This window comes from Thamnophis elegans, chromosome Z (assembly GCF_009769535.1).
Source record: "Thamnophis elegans isolate rThaEle1 chromosome Z, rThaEle1.pri, whole genome shotgun sequence".
NCBI classification, from domain to species: domain Eukaryota; kingdom Metazoa; phylum Chordata; class Lepidosauria; order Squamata; family Colubridae; genus Thamnophis; species Thamnophis elegans.
In genome coordinates, this window is record NC_045558.1 from 110,425,209 (window position 1) to 110,443,980 (window position 18,772).

Below are 18,772 nucleotides of genomic sequence, written 5' to 3' on the forward strand. Positions count from 1 at the left end.
AGGTGACAGAGCTTAGATTTCATATTAATAGAATAAAGATGAATAAAGATTTAATAAGAACTTCATCCATCTTTATATTATAATATACTGTAATATTTCTATTATATATTACAGTCTACTGTAGCATAATAATACTAAGAAACTTCTCCTCTCAATTACTTAATACAGATTCCTTTTCTAGAGAAAACACTGCAAAAATGGAAAAGATATATTTTGACTACCTGTAAGTATACTCCTTTTTAATCCATATAGAAGGGTTTTTTTAAAAAAAAATGAAGCAAGAGAGATTCATAGGGCATCTTTTCTTATATTGCAGACTGATAAAGATAGAATATGAGAAAAAAAATGTCTAATGTAATGTTAATCAGCATTCACATTTGCTACTGTTTACGTAAATAATTTTGTTTTTAAAATGGTTATGAATTAGATGAGTTTTTATTGTATAATATCCTGCATTACATCTTTCCTCATAAAACCTCATTATGAATGCTGTATGGAAAAGATTTAAATAACAACTTTTCCCATGCATACTTCTTTTTTCCCTTACATCTGTGCAGGTGTCTGTGTATGGGGTGGGGTGGGATGCATGCATTCACATGCATATTGTTTTTCCAGGAAACCCTTTAAGATAGTTCACTTAATATTATATGTAGATTTTTAATCCTTAACTGTCTCCATTAAAAATGAATACAAATGTATCACAATCAACCATGTTTAGTTTCAGTTATCCTTTTAAAAATCTTGCAAAATATTCATTTTTTAATATTACTAAACATTATGTTTGTCAAGTACCATATATAGGAATGTTTAAATATACATGCTTGTTTTTAAAAATCTTAATGACTGATAGACTATACAAGTAATTTGTGCATTTGAGGCACAAATGACCCCCACTCTGCATCCCCCCCCATAAATAGATTAAAGTCACTTTGCATTTACATTTTATTTTGTTGCTATTTACCCAGAGCCCATCAAGATTGATGGACTAAGAAATAAATAAAATCCACTACATAAGAGAGGAATGTCCAAGATATTGGGAATTATATCAGTATTTCTATCATCCCTCCCTCTGCACCCCCACCATTCTTATGTAGGAATGAAAAATTGAAAAATCATTTCAAAGATGTTGCTTATTAATTTGCATGTGATTGAATATATCTTTGAACACAGGCAATAGGGACAGATTAAAAATTAGCAATGAGGAACAACAGTGATGTCCTTTCAATTTCTGCTAATTTAACAATAGATAAAACCCCATTTTATTGAACTCAGGGTCATTCAGATTTCATGTAGACAATCATTTGGAAGCATTCACTGCAATTTTATAACTGATGGGGTATGTATGAATATGTGAGAGAAGTTAACTTCTGACCTTTATACATAATCTGTCCAGCACAGATGGAGAACTAATATTTCTTTGATTGGATTCTTGTTTTATTTGGCCAATTTTAAAAGACATGGTACAAAGTTTACTACCTAAACATTTATTACAGTTGAATTTTAAATACATTTAAAAATAAAATAGGGAAAGATGAACAATCACTTAAGAACTGTATATGACAATACAGGTATTATTGTTACAGTTGTTTCATGATGTACTTTGTCCCTTTTTTATAAACAAAAAAAATGGATTTTTTTAAAGGAAAACATGAAGCAATAACAAGAATATATTATCATGTCTTTCATTGCCTGATTTAAAAGAAAGTATAGATAAATTTAAGCCCAAGTTGTTTGCTCTCTTCTTTCTTGAACAGCACAGAGAGCATAAATTTATAGGTTTTGAGATAAACTATTATTTTTTAAAAAAACTTAAAAGAACAGCTATTTGAGATTATTTAGATATATAAAAGTAACAGTGTTGATGATCAGCATAATGATAAATTTGCTGTAATTATTAAATGTGCTGGACTTTGAGTGAAGAGAGTAGTGTTCTAAACCCAGCTTGGGCATCACTTTTTTCAGATAGAGGAGAATATTATAGGAGATAGATAGATAGATAGATAGATAGATAGGTAGGTAGGTAGGTAGGTAGGTAGGTAGGTAGGTAGGTAGGTAGGTAGGTAGGTAGGAAGATAGGTAGATAGGTAGATAGGTAGATAGGTAGATAGGTAGATAGGTAGATAGGTAGATAGGTAGATGATAGGTAGATAGGTAGATAGGTAGATAGGTAGATAGGTAGATAGGTAGATAGGTAGATAGGTAGATAAGTAGATAGGTAGATAGATAGATAATGCCCCATCTCATCCCAAATTGTTCCAGTACATATTGGAGGAAAATATGGAGAAGTCAATGAATGGAAGCCAAACAAAAAAGGAGAACTCTCTGAATGTCACCTTTGTTCTGCAATTAGATTAATGCAATTCAAATAAATAAATAGTAATTAAAATGTAATGAAAATGAACAGCTAAAGATGTAGTAATGTGATGATGACAATTAACACTTTTTGCCTAGAATCACTTAACTGCTTTGGAGCATGTGTCTCATAAACCTGTCAGCAGGCTCAATGATCACAAACTTTGGTTGCTGAAATCCAAAACACCCCAAAAGAAGTCCACTGCATATATTTTCTCTAGATGTTAGATACAGGTTTAGCTTCATTTTAGGAAGGCCTAGTGAAATATGAGGAACTAAATCTGTTGTAATTAACTGCTATCACATTAACATTAATGAATGTGTTCTACGTATGAATAAGTGTTCCTTCAATAGACTCTATTGTCATATTCTTGTTCTTAGCATTGGTACCTAAAACTGATGGATACTGATAAAGATAGGTAATGCCAGCACTGATTTTATTTTGGACCTTGCAGTGAATTATTAATATGTTCTATATTATTGAATATGTAACAGATACTGTGTAAAAATATGGTAATCATTATACTTTTCAATAGTTACTTCAATACTGTAAAGGAAATAAAAACATTTTCATGTAATTTTCTTAGAATTAAATTTCCCTTTAAAGCAATTGAAATAAAAATACATAAGAAGACAGGATTCTATGTGTCTTATATTAAAACCTTAATTTATTTATACTGTGTTTTAAATATGAATGAATAAATGAATCAAAGAGACTGATATTTTAAAGAAATTGTCATGGAAATTATTTTGGATCAACAGATCATGTGAGAAAATTGGAATGAGAAACAAAAGCTGTGTGACTACTTTCGTGATGATAGGTCTCTCTGAAAAACCTAAGCTGCAGTTGATGCTCTTTGTTCTATTCCTTGTTGTTTATATTATTGCCTTAATTGGAAATCTTGCTATCATTGCTGCCATCATTTCCTATCCTAAACTTCACAGACCAATGTATTTCTTCCTCTTCCATTTGGCTGTGGTGGACATAATCTGCACTTCTGCCATTATTCCCAAGATGCTAGGAAATATAGCAACCTCCAGCAAAGGTATCTCCTACTCTGGATGTATTGTTCAACTCTATTCATTCACCTGGTGTTTGGGAGCTGAGATGGTCCTCTTCACCATCATGGCTTATGATCGCTATGTGGCCATATGTCATCCATTGCATTATACCATCATGATGAGCAAGAAAGTATGCATGGCACTATCTACAGTGGTGATTCTTATAGCTATTAGTAACTCATGGGTTCATACTGGTCTAATTATGAGGCTCACCTTCTGTGGTCCCAATGGTATCAACCATTTCTTCTGTGAGATTCCACCACTTCTGGCTCTCTCCTGCAGTCCAGTAAGATTAAATGAAGTCTGGGTCTTCACAGCAGACATCTTCCTAGCTATGGGAAATTTCATGTTAACATGCTTATCTTACTGCTTCATTGTTAGAACAATCCTTAAAATTAAGACATCTGAAGGAAAGAAAAAGGCCTTCTCCACGTGTTCATCTCATCTTATTGTTGTGACCTTGTATTACTCTACAGTCATTTATACTTATATACGTCCAGCTTCCAGCTATAACTTTCAAAGAGATAAAGCAGTTGCAGCCTTATACACATTGGTTACACCAGTTTTAAATCCCATAGTTTATTCTCTGAGAAATAATGATGTCCAGGCAGCTCTTAAAAAAGTTTTCTTTATAACATGAGTTAGATAAGCAAGTCTCTCCATGTTCTTTCAGCAGAAATTCAGTGTTATATTTTTGTCTTGATTTATTTTAAGAATTGTACTAATTGTAAATGTGAATGTACAATATATATTATTTGTTTATTCAACATTTTATGACTTGAAGCTCAATGAATGAACTAACATTGTTTCAAAGTATGTTTGCAGGTGAGATGAAATAGGAGCTTTTTCTCTACAGTATTTTATGTTGAGTCACACAGAATGGTAGCATTAAGAGTTGAACACATTTGTGTAAATCAATCTTATGTAATTTAGAAAGGCCAATTCCAGGGTTCTTGTTTCCAGTGAAGAATTTTGGTTGACATGACTGCATTATTTTCTTGGAATTATTATGGTCCTAAAGCAAACAAACTAATGAAAAAAATCTGTGGCAAGATTAGTACAGTAAATATAACAGTTGGCCTTCTGGCTCTATTTATACTTTCTAAATAAGTATGTTGGGTATCAAGACTCTGAAGAAATTGAAATAAATTATTAGACTATCTTCTAAAATAGGAAAATGTTCCAACAGAAAACTGAAATTCAAATACTGTTGATTTTGTCAATGATAAGCAAAATTTGAAAAAAAAATACAATATAAAAGTAAGATAAAATAGATGAGATAAAATACTATCGTAATAAACAAAAAAGCATACAAATGAACACTCCTTATGTTGGAGATATATTGTTACATTTTTCTGGTTTTCTCAAGTAATATTTAAAAATTCTTGATGTTTCTTTGTATATCAGTTTCAAAGGAACTGCATTGTAAAATATATTCAGTTCATGTAATTGTTTTATTTGTAAATCTCCTAAATAAATAAAATAAAATAATAAAATAAAATACAATCCTACATTAAGCATTGAAATAGTACTATTTACCCCAGACTTCAAAAGTGTGCCTCCAAATGGATTACTATAAGGAAATTATGTGATGATAAATTGTGTTGCATTCATTGTTTTTTTTTTCTAATTCTCCTTTCCTAATTTCTCCTGTATTCTTTATAACCTAAAATTTTCACAATCATTGGAACTATAATTCCTAAATTTTCCAGCCAGTATGGAAATGTCTGATTGAAAATTTGGGTGATTGTAGTTCCAATAACTTGTAACAATAATTGTAATTATATTTGTAATAGAAGCAATATCAATAGCATCAGTGTAATTTGCAATATAAATATTATAGCTATGTTAATATTATTTAAAAATGCAATGTGGGAGAATCCAAAATGTATACAGAATAACATAATAATAGAGTTGGAAAAGACCTTAGGCAGGAAACCCTGTACTGTTTCAGACAAATGATTGTCTAATCTCTTCCAAAACCTCCAATGTTGAACAAATAAAGTTCAGAACTAATAGGAATAACTTGTTACAAATATGAATACTTAAAAATATGCAAAAACAGAAAAGGGCCAGGTGGGGATTTAAAAAAGGATAGAAGTAATGGACAACAGCCAACAATGGTATATGAGATTCTCATTATTATATTTAACTGCAATAAATATAACAAAAATATTCTGTCTTTCTGAATCATCCATAGTCATTGCACTTCCTTTAAAGGCAGGTTCTCATAGAAGCATTTATGTTGTTGCAGGTTTGATGTAATAATTCTCTGCATATTGAAACTTAGATCTCCTTCTTTATATTCAATGGCAAAATATAACTTATCTGAAGTTGAGCAAATATATTCCTGATGACTTCTGCCACTTAAGCTTCTATAATTAGCAGTAAATCTAGAAGTTTGCCAGTATTGATTTGATAGTTCAAAAGAATAGCAAATCCATTCAATATCAGATGAATCCCTCAATCCAGTTCAGTGAATTTCATTCATAGCGTGTTGAGTTTGAGCTGATTAAATTTCAGCAACTTCACCTAAGCATATTCATGAGCTCCAATGATTGCATAGCATTAAAATGTGGAAATGAAACAAAAGTTAACACAAAACAAATCTAAAACAAAGCTATAGCCTTGTGTAATCTGAATAAAGATGAAATAATGTACCCAAATCTCAAGTTGTCTATCTATTGTATACCCTCCATCCTCATATCTAATAGATATTAAATATTAATAGAGGATAAGATAGAAATTTGGGGTATTCACAATGCAAAAACAATAAATACAGCAGTACTGGAGATTCTTAAGGTAACCTTCTGATGCTGACATCCCCAGCAATAGTTCTTTAATTAAAGACAAATTATCTGGAGAGATGTTATTTAAAAAATAGTCATTATGTTATTAGGTAGATCAATAGCTAGCTTGAAAACCCACATATGAATGTTGCTATGCTGCTTCCTATATAAGGACTCTAGACATACTTGATTTATCTGATCTTGAACACATTTCCATGCAGAAAGCAAGGGAGTCCTTGCTTAAAGTCCATTCATCCAATGAATATTTGAGGTTATGATAACTCTGAAAAAACAGACTTGCAACTGTATCCTACAATTACGACAATGCCTGACGCCCAGCACATATGATAAAAATTTGAACCAGACCATATCTTTGACTGTATCCTACTTCCTAGTTGGTTTTCTTTCTTTCTTTCTTTCTTTCTTTCTTTCTTTCTTTCTTTCTTTCTTTCTTTCTTTCTTTCTTTCTTTCTTTCTTTCTTTTTTGCCTGACTCCCCTCACTGGGGTCACCATCCTGGCCACTGGGTCTTTGGGACTTTTTATCTGGCTGGGACTCTGGAACTGCTTGCATCCTTAGGCACTTTCTCTAGCAGTAGCAGCCACTCCCCAGCCCTGCTGAGCTTACACTCCTGCATATTGTCCCCCAGTCCCACTGTACTCACCTCATGCCTTGTCACATATGATCCAAGGGTGAAAAGGTAACTAAGATTTAAAAAGAGATTTAAAATGCAAAGTGATGTTGATGAAAAAATATTGATTTTGGAAGTTGGTGAAAGAGGTCCACCAACGAACTGAATTAAAAAAAAATAGAAATGATGTCATGGGATGGAATGCTAGAGTAAAATTTTAGCAATATCTATTGGAATAATATCAATAGAGGAGAATATTTGTAGTTCAAGCTTGGTTATTTTCTGAGCGTGGTTATTTTCTTGTAGACATTTCATTATCCAACTACATAACATCATTAGTGCTAGAAAGAAGTGGGCTTTAGAGCCAAGGTCACAACACACAAAGACACCAGATTGGAAAGTTAATGATTTGTTGAAGAGTGATATCAATAGTGCTATAGAAGTTTGTGTCAATTAAAATAAAAATGGAAAGAAATTCACAGTGAAAATTTTCAAAAATAATCCAGCCATGGATGTAAATGCTATAACTGGTTAAATATTTAAAATCTGGATTAGTGCATAGTGTAATGGCGATGTGATTTAACAATATGTTATTGCACCTGTATCATAGAAATTCAGCCCCAAGAAATATGCATAATGGATGGTGCAATTTTATGTCATTGTGTGATGGGAAAAACTGGAGGGGAAGGGGAAGATTGGGACATTTAAACAATTCCAGACTGCAGGCATTCCAGAAGCAAAGCTTTAGAAATAGAAAACTAGCAATAAAACTTATATTTGTTGTAATTCAAACACATTTATGCATATCCTAGAAATTCCTTCTCTTTAATGTAAATATAAAATTAATATTTTCAATAAATAAATATTAAAACTTGAATTTCACAATGATTATATTTGAAAGATTAATGTTTTAATGAAACAAATCAAAAGCTGGGATGTGATTGCTTTTCCTTAGCAGAATTGTTATGGCTGTCCCTAGTTGTATTTGAGTAAAGTTGTTTTCCTCTTCAGTGCTAATGAAACACCATCAAGTTCTTGTACAACCCCAGATTACTTACTGGACAAGTATTGATGGCTATATATATTTATTTGGGATATTTCCATTTTTAAAATATTTTTTGTATTTTAATTATAATAGATTTTTTAAATTTTAAGCTGCCAGAGTCAGATGTGCAGCTAAAGACTGAGTCCTGATTGCTAAAATGATTGAAGAGCTTCTTAGTAAAATTGTAATGTAGATAATTGGAAAAATTAAAAATAGAAACTTCTGTATCTGTGGATCATTTGAAAGTCCAATAGTGCAAATTCTGTGATTGCAATTTGATTTTTCATAATGATGTAATTAAGTTCCATAAAGGTTTCTGAAAATTGGGAAACAATTATAAGCATGAATAGTATAGTGTTATTTCTTCACAAATGGTCACATAACAAAAAAATACTACTTGATAAAAATAAAAAATAAAAAATGTGATATTAAAAATGTGGCAATAAGAAAAAAAAAGTCATTGAATAATTTGGAAAAAAGTTAACTATATTGCAGAGAAAAAAACTAAGAAAATATATTTTGATTATTTATATACATTAATTAAATTTAGATCCAAATCAGGGATCTAGAAATAAAACTTTTATTTAAGTTAAAGTAAAATATAATTTTTACTGAATTATTACACAATTATTACACATGCCATCTTAACATTTCTGAGTTTACTTTCTTGCAAAATAATTTCCTTCTTAATTTTTTTCTCAGAATGTCAGATTTTTTTGTGAATTTCTGTATTTTTATTGGGAAAATTCAAAGGCTAAACAACATTAGAAAACATATACAAACTACCTCAAAAAGATAGTTGCAACTCCATTCATGGCAATTGCACAAAATTATCTTCTCCTTGGAAAAATTAAAAGTAAAAAATGTATCTAAGAAAAGAGTATTATTTTTCTTTAATGAGTAATTATCATTATTAACATTATCTTCCTATTCCACTCTTTTGTCAAAAATGTCATCATATTTTTATTTAACAATCTACAGCAGAGGCACTTCATTATTTCATGATTGTAAATAATGAAAACAATTGGGACAGCAAAAATAATGTATGCAGTATTTCTGTTTTCTAAAAACAAAAACATAACACCTCATCTTCTTCTGGAAACACGCATGTTGTTATTGCTGTACTGTGGAAAAGCTCGATATCATCATAAAGATGTGTTCTAAAAGAATATAATTGCAGAATTTTCATCCCACCACCACTTCTTTAAAAAGAAACATAACTTCTAATTGTTTCATGTAAATACAATGTCTCTGTTTGTTAGATAGTCTTCTATGTTGGTGTGTACATATAAAGCTATATTTTAATGGTACAACTTATCAACTCAAATCAAACATGTATTATAATCCTAGGTCATCATAAGAAAGTTAGCATAGGGTAATTTAAATAGCATAGAAGATACATCAAAATATTAAAAGTGAAGATAAAAACAAGAGTCTAAAATAAGGTGACCAGATTTTCAGATTGGTAAAGAGGGACACCTTTGACCGGGGGGGGGGGGGGGCTTGATTAAAAATTTTATACGGAGCAACAAAAATTTTCATATAACGCAAAAATAGTATTGTAATTTTTTTTTATTTCAACATAACTACAATTTACAAATATAAATTATAATTGTTGTGAAACATCAAAATTTTGATCACGTGACCATGAGGATGCTGCAATGGTCGCTAAGTGTGAAAATGGTCACTAAGTGTGAAAATGGTAATCAGTCACTTTTTACAATGCCATTGTAACTTTGGTCACTAAGCCCATTATACCACCTTTCTTGCCACAGTTCTTAAGTGAATAACTGCAGCTGATAAGTTAGTAACATAAGGGATCTGTGATAAGAGCTGGAGGAAACACTTTATGGCTTTGAGGTGGATAGAAGCTACTTGAGATCGACCAATCAACCAGTCTCAAGATGTGGAGACTCTGGAAAGAGTGCAGAGAAAAGCAAGAAAGATGATTAGGGGACCAGAGGATAAAATATATGAAGAACAGTTGCAGGAATTGTGGATTTCTAGTCTATAGAAAAGAAGATCTAGGAGTGACATGATGGCAGTCTTCCAATATTTGAGGGGCTGCCCCAAAGAAGAAGGGGTCAACCTATTCTCCAAAGCCCCTGAAGGACAAGAAGCAATTGATGGAAACTAACCAGGGAGAGAAGCAACCTAGAACTAAGGAGAAATTTCCTGACAGTGAGGACAATTAACCAGTGGAACGGCTTCCCTTCAGAAGTTGTGGGTGATCCATCACAGGAGGTTTTGAAAAAGATAATGTACAACAGTTTGCCTGAAATGGTATCAGGTCTCCTGCTTGAGCAGGGGGTTGGACTAGATGACCTCCAGCTCCAGTATTCTGCATTCTTCTCTAAGAAAGACAACAGGGGCTGGAAAGTCCATTTAGTGGCTTGCAATGGCCATTGCAACCCTCATTCCACAATGTTGGTGTTGCAACTGTTGACCAGGGCTCTGGTCAAATCAGAATTGAGTTGGAGGGGACCTTGGAGGTCTTCTAGTCCTTCCCCCCCTCAAGCAGGAGATCCTATCCATTTTAGACAAGCGGCTGTCCAGTGCCTCTTCTTAAAATTTACTGACCGACGCTGCGGCTGAGCTGAAGCCGGCAAAGCCCAGCATCCCTGCCTGCCCAGCTGAGGTGTTTCTAGTGGAAGAGGGGGAGGGGGAGGCACCGCCGCTATAACTCATTAATACATCATAAATTCTCAAGCACCGGGGCTATAACTACCACAAACCCCACAAATCAAGCCCTCCAAGATACAAACCAACATGAGTTATTACTTTGTACATTCGTTCTCAGGACGCTATCCTAATGCCCCAGACTATCAGCTGTTAAATTATGGGGCCGGCAGATCCATGGATGGATCCTATAGAGATCCAGGCAACATGCACGCTGGCTCTTACGGGGGATACAAATACAATGGAATAGATCTGAGCATCAGCAGATCAGCCACCACCACCTCCTCCTCTTCCAGCCAATTTGGAGCGGTTGGGGAGACCTCTCACGTCTTTTCTGCCCAGGCAGCACTCAAAAGCAGGTTAAGAGATGCGTTCAGCTGCTCCTTGTCCTGTCCCGAATCCCTCCCTTGCACAAGCAGCACCAGTAGTGGCAGCGTCAATGAAAGCCGTAGAGGCAAGACAGCCAGGTCCTCCCACACCAACCAGTAGCTTCTGTCAGCGCAGTTAGCATCACCGCATTTGCCGAAATAGACGAAACCAGCGCATCCTTGCGAACCGAAGAGAGAGGTTCTCAAGCCAACAATGGCACCCAAGTTCAGACGGAGCTGAATGCCACCTCCACGCTGGCCGCATAAAGCCTGCCCCCTTCTTGTCTCCCACCCACCCCCTTCCCAACGGGACAAGAAGGTGGAGGCAGGGTCTTGCAAACAGGGATCATCGCACTCGCCACCTCCACCTTCCCCAGGAGGAGCTCTGCAGCGGGACAGATGAATGGAGGGGGAGATCGCCCCTTCCTCCTCCGAGCCCCCAAACCCCATCTTCCCTGGCCTGCACCCCTGTGCCCAGGCTCCTTTGGGTTTGGGGGTATTCTGAATGGGTGGAGTGGGGGATCCCTGGGGTGGAGGCCTCCTGGTTCAACGGTCTTCCGCAGCTCCGGAGCGAACCTTTGCCTTCCCCGCCCAGGATTGCAAGGCTGGAGGCCTTTGCAGCAGCCACCCCCACCCTCAGCCGGCCATACCTCGCCCGTACCATGAGCGGCGGGACCCACGCAGTTCCTCTCCTCCCTGGCGCTGTCCTGTGGCCGTGCGAGCGCTGGTGCGAGCACTGAATGGCCGGCCGGCCCAGAAGGCTGCCAGCAGGACTCGGCCGCCATTCAGTGACACATGTTTCGCGCAGGCCGATGTGGAAAGCAAGCGGCAAACCAGCACTTCAAAGTCATGCTGGCATTTTAGCGTGCTGGCAGGCAGGGCTGGAGCGAGTGAGCGTGCTTCATCCTGGTGGGTGCATGAGCGGAGCACTTTTCCAGTGCTCCTGTGCCTGGAGAGCTCCATCTGCATATGAGCCTGGGATCCACCACTTGCGCTCCGTTGCCCCGGCCTGCCACCTGCCTTCCCTATCTAGGGGGTCCTCCAGCAGAAGTAGCAGAGTCGCATCGAGCGCCGGTCTGCCTTCCTCCATGCTCTTCCCGCCTGGACGCCCAAAGCCTCCCAGCCCGCCCGGCCTGGGGCTAGTCAGCTGCAGTGCAGCGGGCGGTGATCCCACCACCATCTGCCCACTCACTCGTCCCGCCCGTCACTTACTCTGAGTTCAGAGAAGAAGCAGCGGCCCCAGGTGGCTCTTTTCGCGGAGGCTTTCCCACAGCTTGTCCAGAAGTGGGGCTGGAAAGGCGAGCTTGCTCCCCCGCCCATCCGCCAGCTCACTCACTAGGCTACCCTGCCCATGCGAGCAGCAGCGGATGGGCGGGGAAGCGAGTCGAAGAAGGCGCCAAAATTAAGCGGGGTCTTTTGGGAATGGCCCGCGACGTGGGAAAAATTATAAGAAGGCATGCCTGTCCCGCCAAATGCAGGACAGGCATGCCTTTAGATTAAGGTCTGGTCATCTTAATCTAAAACAATATAAGAGGAGCCTTAAATGGGTGTAGGGGAACATGAAAGTAAATATCTGGAATGTTATGTATTACAGAGTGCTGTAGTAAGGTGAGGTAGAGGCTCATTAAGTTCAGTTTATGGCATAGTTCATCATCTGATGAGTTTTAAGTGTTGTTGTACAGAATCTGGCAACATATGTTGTAACATTATTGGTATCTGAAAGTAGCAGGGAGGCATAGAACTCTCATATGAACTGTGGATATTTATGCAGTAATGGTGACATGAGGATAGTGTTTGAAATTAAAAGGCCTCTGATCTCCCCCTCCTTCCCCCTTAGTAGCCCTCTGAACTGCTAGAAAGTCTCAGAATAGACATACAATCCTAACTCATAAATTAGATTCTCACTCACTCCATCAAAGAATCTCCTCAAAATAAGGGAAAATTCTAGAACCCTTCATACTCCATATCTTGGGAGGATCTTTCTTTTTGGATTGTACACACCCTCAGCACAGCAGTCTAATAGGAATGAAGGCAAATATACATGTCCCAGGATAATATTGCAGGATCCAATCTGGTTTGGTTACTGGGACCAGGGATTTAGCCTTTTTCAGACTCATGCTTTCAGACTCAGGGAACTCCTCTCTCAGTAGAATACATTCTATGAATAGTATTTGTGTGGTTGTTATGTATTGAATATTTATAGTTTTGTTAAGCCCTGCTAAAGTGAAACTAACAGTTAGGGTCAACTAAAACTCCATCTTTTTTTGAGGGAAACTTAGAACATTCATATTTGGGTCAGTTTTCAAGCATTATGATTGGTTAAGACCCTGTGGGCCCAGAGTATAAATTACAGGCATTTGCCTGCTATTCCTCAGTTCCAGTTTGAGTTAATAAATGCTGTTGTAACTACGCTAGTCTGGTTCTTGCGGACTGAAGCGCACTACACAATAGTGGTGCCTGATTGTGTGTGGCTTTTTAGTTGTTGATTCGGATGTTGATGGCTTTGTTTCTTATGCTGCCAAGTCCTGTCTCATAAGTACCTGATAAGAAAATCAGCACTCCTGTTGATTGATAAGAGGCCCTTTTCCTAGACTTCAATCATTTTTGCCTGAATTAACTGTTTTCAGTAGTCTTTTAAGGTCAATGAGGGCTCTTAAAAATATTGCTACATCATTTGAATAAAGTAGAACAGAGATGCCACTGTTGAGATGATCCTGGGAATTATATCTTACTTTGAGTGAGTTTCCTTAATGTAGGATACATAGTATATTTCAGTTTTTCAGTTTTGGCTTATTTGTATGCCGCCCTTCTCCAGGAGGGACTCAGGGCGGTGAACAACTCAAAAGGGAAAGGGAACATAAACAACAGTACACATAATTAAAATACACGAAAATCACACAGCCATACCAGTCGAGAGGGGAGGGGAACTCATCAACCCCAGGCCTGCCGGCACAGCCAGGTTTTGACGGCTTTCCGGAAGGCCTGGAGAGAGGTGAGGGTCCGGATCTCCGCAGGGAGTTCATTCCAAAGGGCCGGAGCTGCTACAGAGAAGGCCCTCCCCCGGGTAGTAGCCAGATGGCATTGGCTGGTGGACGGAACCCGGAGGAGGCCGACCCTGGGTGATCTGACGGGTCTTTGGGAGGTAATTGGCAGCAGACGGTCTCTCAAGTACCCAGGTCCAATACCATGAAGGGCTTTATAAGTTACGACTAGCACTTTGAAGCGTATCTGGAGACCGATCGGCAGCTCACGGAGGATAGGTGTAACAATCGCTCACACGGCTGCATTCTGGACGAGTTGAAGTCTCCAAATACTCTTCAAAGGCTGCCCCATGTAGAGCGCATTGCAGTAGTCCAGTCTTGAGGTCACGAGGGCGTGAGTGACTGTTGCGAGTGCCTCCCGGTTCAGGTAGGGGCGCAACTGGTGCACCAGGCGAACCTGGGCAAATGTCCCCCTGGTCACAGCCGACAGGTGATGTTCTAAAGTCAGCTGTGGATCCAGGAGGACTCCCAAGTTGCACGCCCTGTCTGAGGGGTGTAAATTTTCACCCCCCAGCCTGAGTGATGGAATAATAGCCAAATTCTTGGGAGGAAAACACAACAGCCACTCGGTCTTGTCTAGACTGAGTACAAGCTTGTTAACCCCCAACCAGACCCTGACAGCCTCCAGGCACTGGCACATCATGTCAACCACCTCACTGAGTTGGCACGGGGCGGACAGATATAGCTGAGTATCGTCCGCATATTGATGGTATTTGATCCCGTGCCGTCGAATGATCTCACCCAGTGGCTTCATGTAGATATTAAACAGAAGGGGGGATAGGACCAAACCCTGAGGAACCCCATATTTCAGGGGCCTAGGGGTCGACCTCTCTCCCCCAACTAACACCAACTGCGACCTGTCCGAGAGGTAGGAGGAGAACCACCAGAAAACGGTGCCGCCCACTCCCACCTCTCGTAACCGTCACAGAAGGATACCATGGTCGATGGTATCGAAGGCCGCTGAGAGGTCACGGAGCACCAGGATGGAGGAATGACCTCCATCCCTGGCTCTCCAGAGATCATCGGTCAGTGCGACCAAAGCAGTTTCCGTGCTGTAGCCAGGCCTGAATCCAGACTGAAAGGCATCCAGATAATTGGCTTCATCCCAGGACTGTCGGAGTTGAGAGGCTACCACTTTCTCAACAACCTTCCCAATGAAGGGAAGGTTGGAGACTGGACGGTAGTTGTTCAAACTAGCTGGGTCCAACGATGGCTTCTTCAGGAGGGGTCTCACCACCGCTATCTTCAATGCCGGTGGGAAGAAGCCCTCCCGAAGAGAAGCATCCATCATCGCCTGGAGCCAGCTCCGCATCACCTCCTTGCTGTTCGCGACCAGCCAAAAGGGGCACAGGTCCAGTACACATGTGATAGCACTCACCGCTCCCATGGCCTTGTCCACTTCATAAGGAGCAACAGGTTGAAAGTCAGTCCAGAGGTGGTGTTCAAGACCTTCCCCCGGTACCCCGGCTGGTTCTGCGCAATTGGAGTCCAGGTCCATCCGAAGACGAGCAACTTTGTCCGCGAGGAACTGGACATATTCCTCTGCTCTACCTTGTAAAGGGTTATCCGCAACCCTCGTATTTAGGAGGGAGCAGGTCACCCTAAACAAGGCGGCAGGGCGAGACTCAGCAGACGCTATCAGAGTGGCAATGTGATTGTTCTTAGCTGTCCGTATTGCCGATAGATATGCTTCGATGCAGGTTTTCAGGAGTGCTCGGTCTGACTCGGATTTACTGGCCCTCCAGCGGCGCTCTAGGTGTCTCTTTTGGCACTTCATCTCCCGGAGGTCCTCAGTAAACCAAGGAGCCCTCCTGGATCCAAGGTGGCGCAGTGGTTAAATGCAGCACTGCAGGCTACTGCTAGATCAGCAGGTCAGCGGTTCAAATCTCACCGGCTCAGGGTTGACTCAGCCTTCCATCCTCCCGAGGTGGGTAAAATGAGGACCCGGATTGTTGGGGGCAATATGCTGACTCTCTGTAAACCGCTTAGAGAGGCCTGAAAGGCCTATGAAGCGGTATATAAGTCTACTGCTATTGCTATAATTGCTATTGGATCCACTGCTGCAGATCGGCCATAAAGGCGCAATTCTGTGGAGAGCCTCAGATGCTACCGAGTTCCAAGTAGCAACTAAGGTCTCCACCGAACTGCGGATGAGAGTATCAGGCATAACGCCAAGCACCGTCTGGAAACCCTGAGGATCTATAAGGCACCTGGGGTGGAACCACCTAATCGGTTCCTCCTCCCTACAGCGGGGGATTGGTCTCCGAAAGTCAAGCCTCAGTAGGAAGTGGTCTGACCATTACAGGGGCAAGATCTCACTACCCCTCAAACCAAGATCACAACTCCACTGCTCTGAGAGAAATACGAGGTCGAGTGTGTGACCCGCTGAGTGGGTCTGGCCCTGGATTACTTGGGTCAAGCCCATGGCTGTCATGGAAGCCGTGAAGTCCTGTGCTCCATCAGAGTGTTCGCCGAGCAAAGGCAAGTTAAAGTCCCCCAGTATCATAAGTCTGGGGAACTCAACTGCCAGCTCGGCTACTGACTTGAGGAGCAAGGGGAGGGCTGTTGTCACGCTGTTGGGAGGCAGGTACATCAACAACAAGCCCACTTGACCTGCAAGGTCCAACTTCACCAGCAAGGACTCACACCCGACAAGCTCCGGAGCAGGGATCCTACGAGGAACTAAAGACTGTCGGATAACAATGGCCACTCCTCCGCCCCTTCCCTGAGGTCATGGTTGATGAAGCACCTGAAAACCCTCCGGGCACATTTCTGTGAGGGGGACTCCTCCCTCCGGGCCCAGCCAGGTTTCAGTAATACATGCCAGATCTGCCCCCTCGTCTGTAATTAGGTCCTGGACGAGAGGAGCTTATGAACCACAGATCTGGCATTTAGCAACAGCAACCTGAGACCAGGGTCCTGATTACTCACACCATCTGGCCTTGGAGTGGAACTCACAGGGCCGGAAGGGGGGATCCCTCAAATATAGGGAACCCTCCTTCCCCGGTAATGGCTTGCCCTGAAGTTCCCGCCATATCTGCCCCTCCCCATTATGACTCCAATGTTCTGGCCCACTCCCGCATCTGTGGTCCCTTCACCCTCTCCCCCAGCTACTGGGTTCATCAGCATGCCCTTCGACACACACAACCAAGGGCCGGGACCAGGGCCGGGGCCCCCTAGCACTTCTGCCAAAGCACTCAGTGCAGGAGGTCCCAGCTAAACTCCCGGCCCACCAAACACACCCATGCATACAACCGGTCAATCCCCACAATACAAGTTAAAAACAAAAACAGCAATATAATAATAAAAGTGGGACATTCAGTCAATCACAGTCATACCATACACTCCCCATACATATAAATATAAAAATCAAATAAAAAATTTACAAATGTATAAAAAAAATGCCAAAGATGTTGGTCAATTGAGGAAGCCTCAATTTCTTTCACAATGTAACTTGGAGTATAGAATCAAATGCTGCTGCAAAGTTTATGAAGATGTCGAATAAGGGGAAATTGTTTTATGGAAGGAATATTTTTCAATGAGATGATCACTAGTCATTGATCAATTGTGAATTGTTCTTCCCTGAAGCTCTTCAACTAGACTGGAGGAAATTGTTAGAATAGGGCCAAGCTTAAAGTCCTTGCACTGCAGAAAATGACATAGGCTTGTCCTCTCTCTGAATCCCTGAAATATCTGACTATTCCTAAAGGAATCCAGTCAATCCAGTCAGCATAGATCACAAACAATTAGTCTGAGACTATTCATGAATGCTTCTGGTTGCTTACACATGACAAATCTGCAAATATGTTTTCTTGTTTCAACTAGTCTTTGAATTTCCAGTTGTAATTGTAATCTGCCTTTGGGTACAGCAAGTTTTTTCTCTCCCTTCTGAACTATCCATTTATCAAGTTTTTTTTTCTCATGAGAAATCAGGAGAGATTTGTATTCTGACAAACAGATGGGCAGAATCAATGCAGAATGGAAAGCATAACGTAGATTGCTGGCAAGCAGAGATTCCAATTCTTTAGCAGGAATAATATTATTTGGCTTATCCTGGGAAAGAAAAGATGAAGGAAACTTTCTTTTGTGAGTCAGGTTCTGGAGAGGCTCTCATATTTGGAAGCAGATGAAGGTATACCTCCAGAATGGGTTTCTGAGAATGTGTTGACTTATTTAGTAGGCAAGGTGGTTTATTATTGATGCCAACTACTTGGAATTGCATGCTCTCTTGAATATTGATGGTATGGAGTTGTAAGAAGAGTCACTATTTGTGTCACTTTCACTGTTTGTGAAAAAGTTAAGTATTGTACATTTAGGTCTTTTGGTGAAAAATAAATATTTTTTGAGATTCAGAAATGTGCTGAGAGTGAGAACCTGAATTGGGCAGATGTATTAAGTTGGTGCTGAAATTTTATATTACTATGAGCACTGGGAGGATGTGTCAGAATTGTTTTGATGTCTACTATTTTTTTTGTTTTACTTAGATTTATAAATTCTGTATTTATATATTTAATTTCCAGCCTTGATGTGTGGTTAGGCTCTTCATTTTAGGCATGGCTGGTAGATTTTCTGTGTATAGAGTATAAGATTTTATGGATGTTATCTGCAGGTAATCATTATTTGTTGCTTTCCCAGAGATGATATATTTCACTAATCTGTTCCATGACTTCTGAAAATAATTGCTACTTTCCCCCAGTTTTACAAGAGGATAATGTTATATCATGTCCACCATTAGCTATTGATCCTCATGATTATATTATTAATTTTATTTTTATTTAGTTTACTTATATTCTGTCTTTATTATTT

At 39.7% G+C, this 18,772-nt stretch overlaps 1 protein-coding gene across 1 annotated transcript; it reads left to right on the top strand.

Moving 5' to 3' along the window:
• The first annotated feature begins 3,133 nt into the window (after positions 1-3,133).
• LOC116522793 (olfactory receptor 13G1-like) lies at positions 3,134-4,054 on the top strand. The gene has a single exon (XM_032237831.1). It carries the CDS (start codon positions 3,134-3,136, stop codon positions 4,052-4,054), a length of 921 nt encoding a protein of 306 aa, XP_032093722.1.
• The last annotated feature ends 14,718 nt before the right edge of the window (positions 4,055-18,772 follow it).

Bases quoted from the DNA above. Each gene is read 5' to 3' on its own strand.
- LOC116522793 (XM_032237831.1), top strand. From the start codon at position 3,134: ATGAGAAACAAAAGCTGTGTGACTACTTTCGTGATGATAGGTCTCTCT.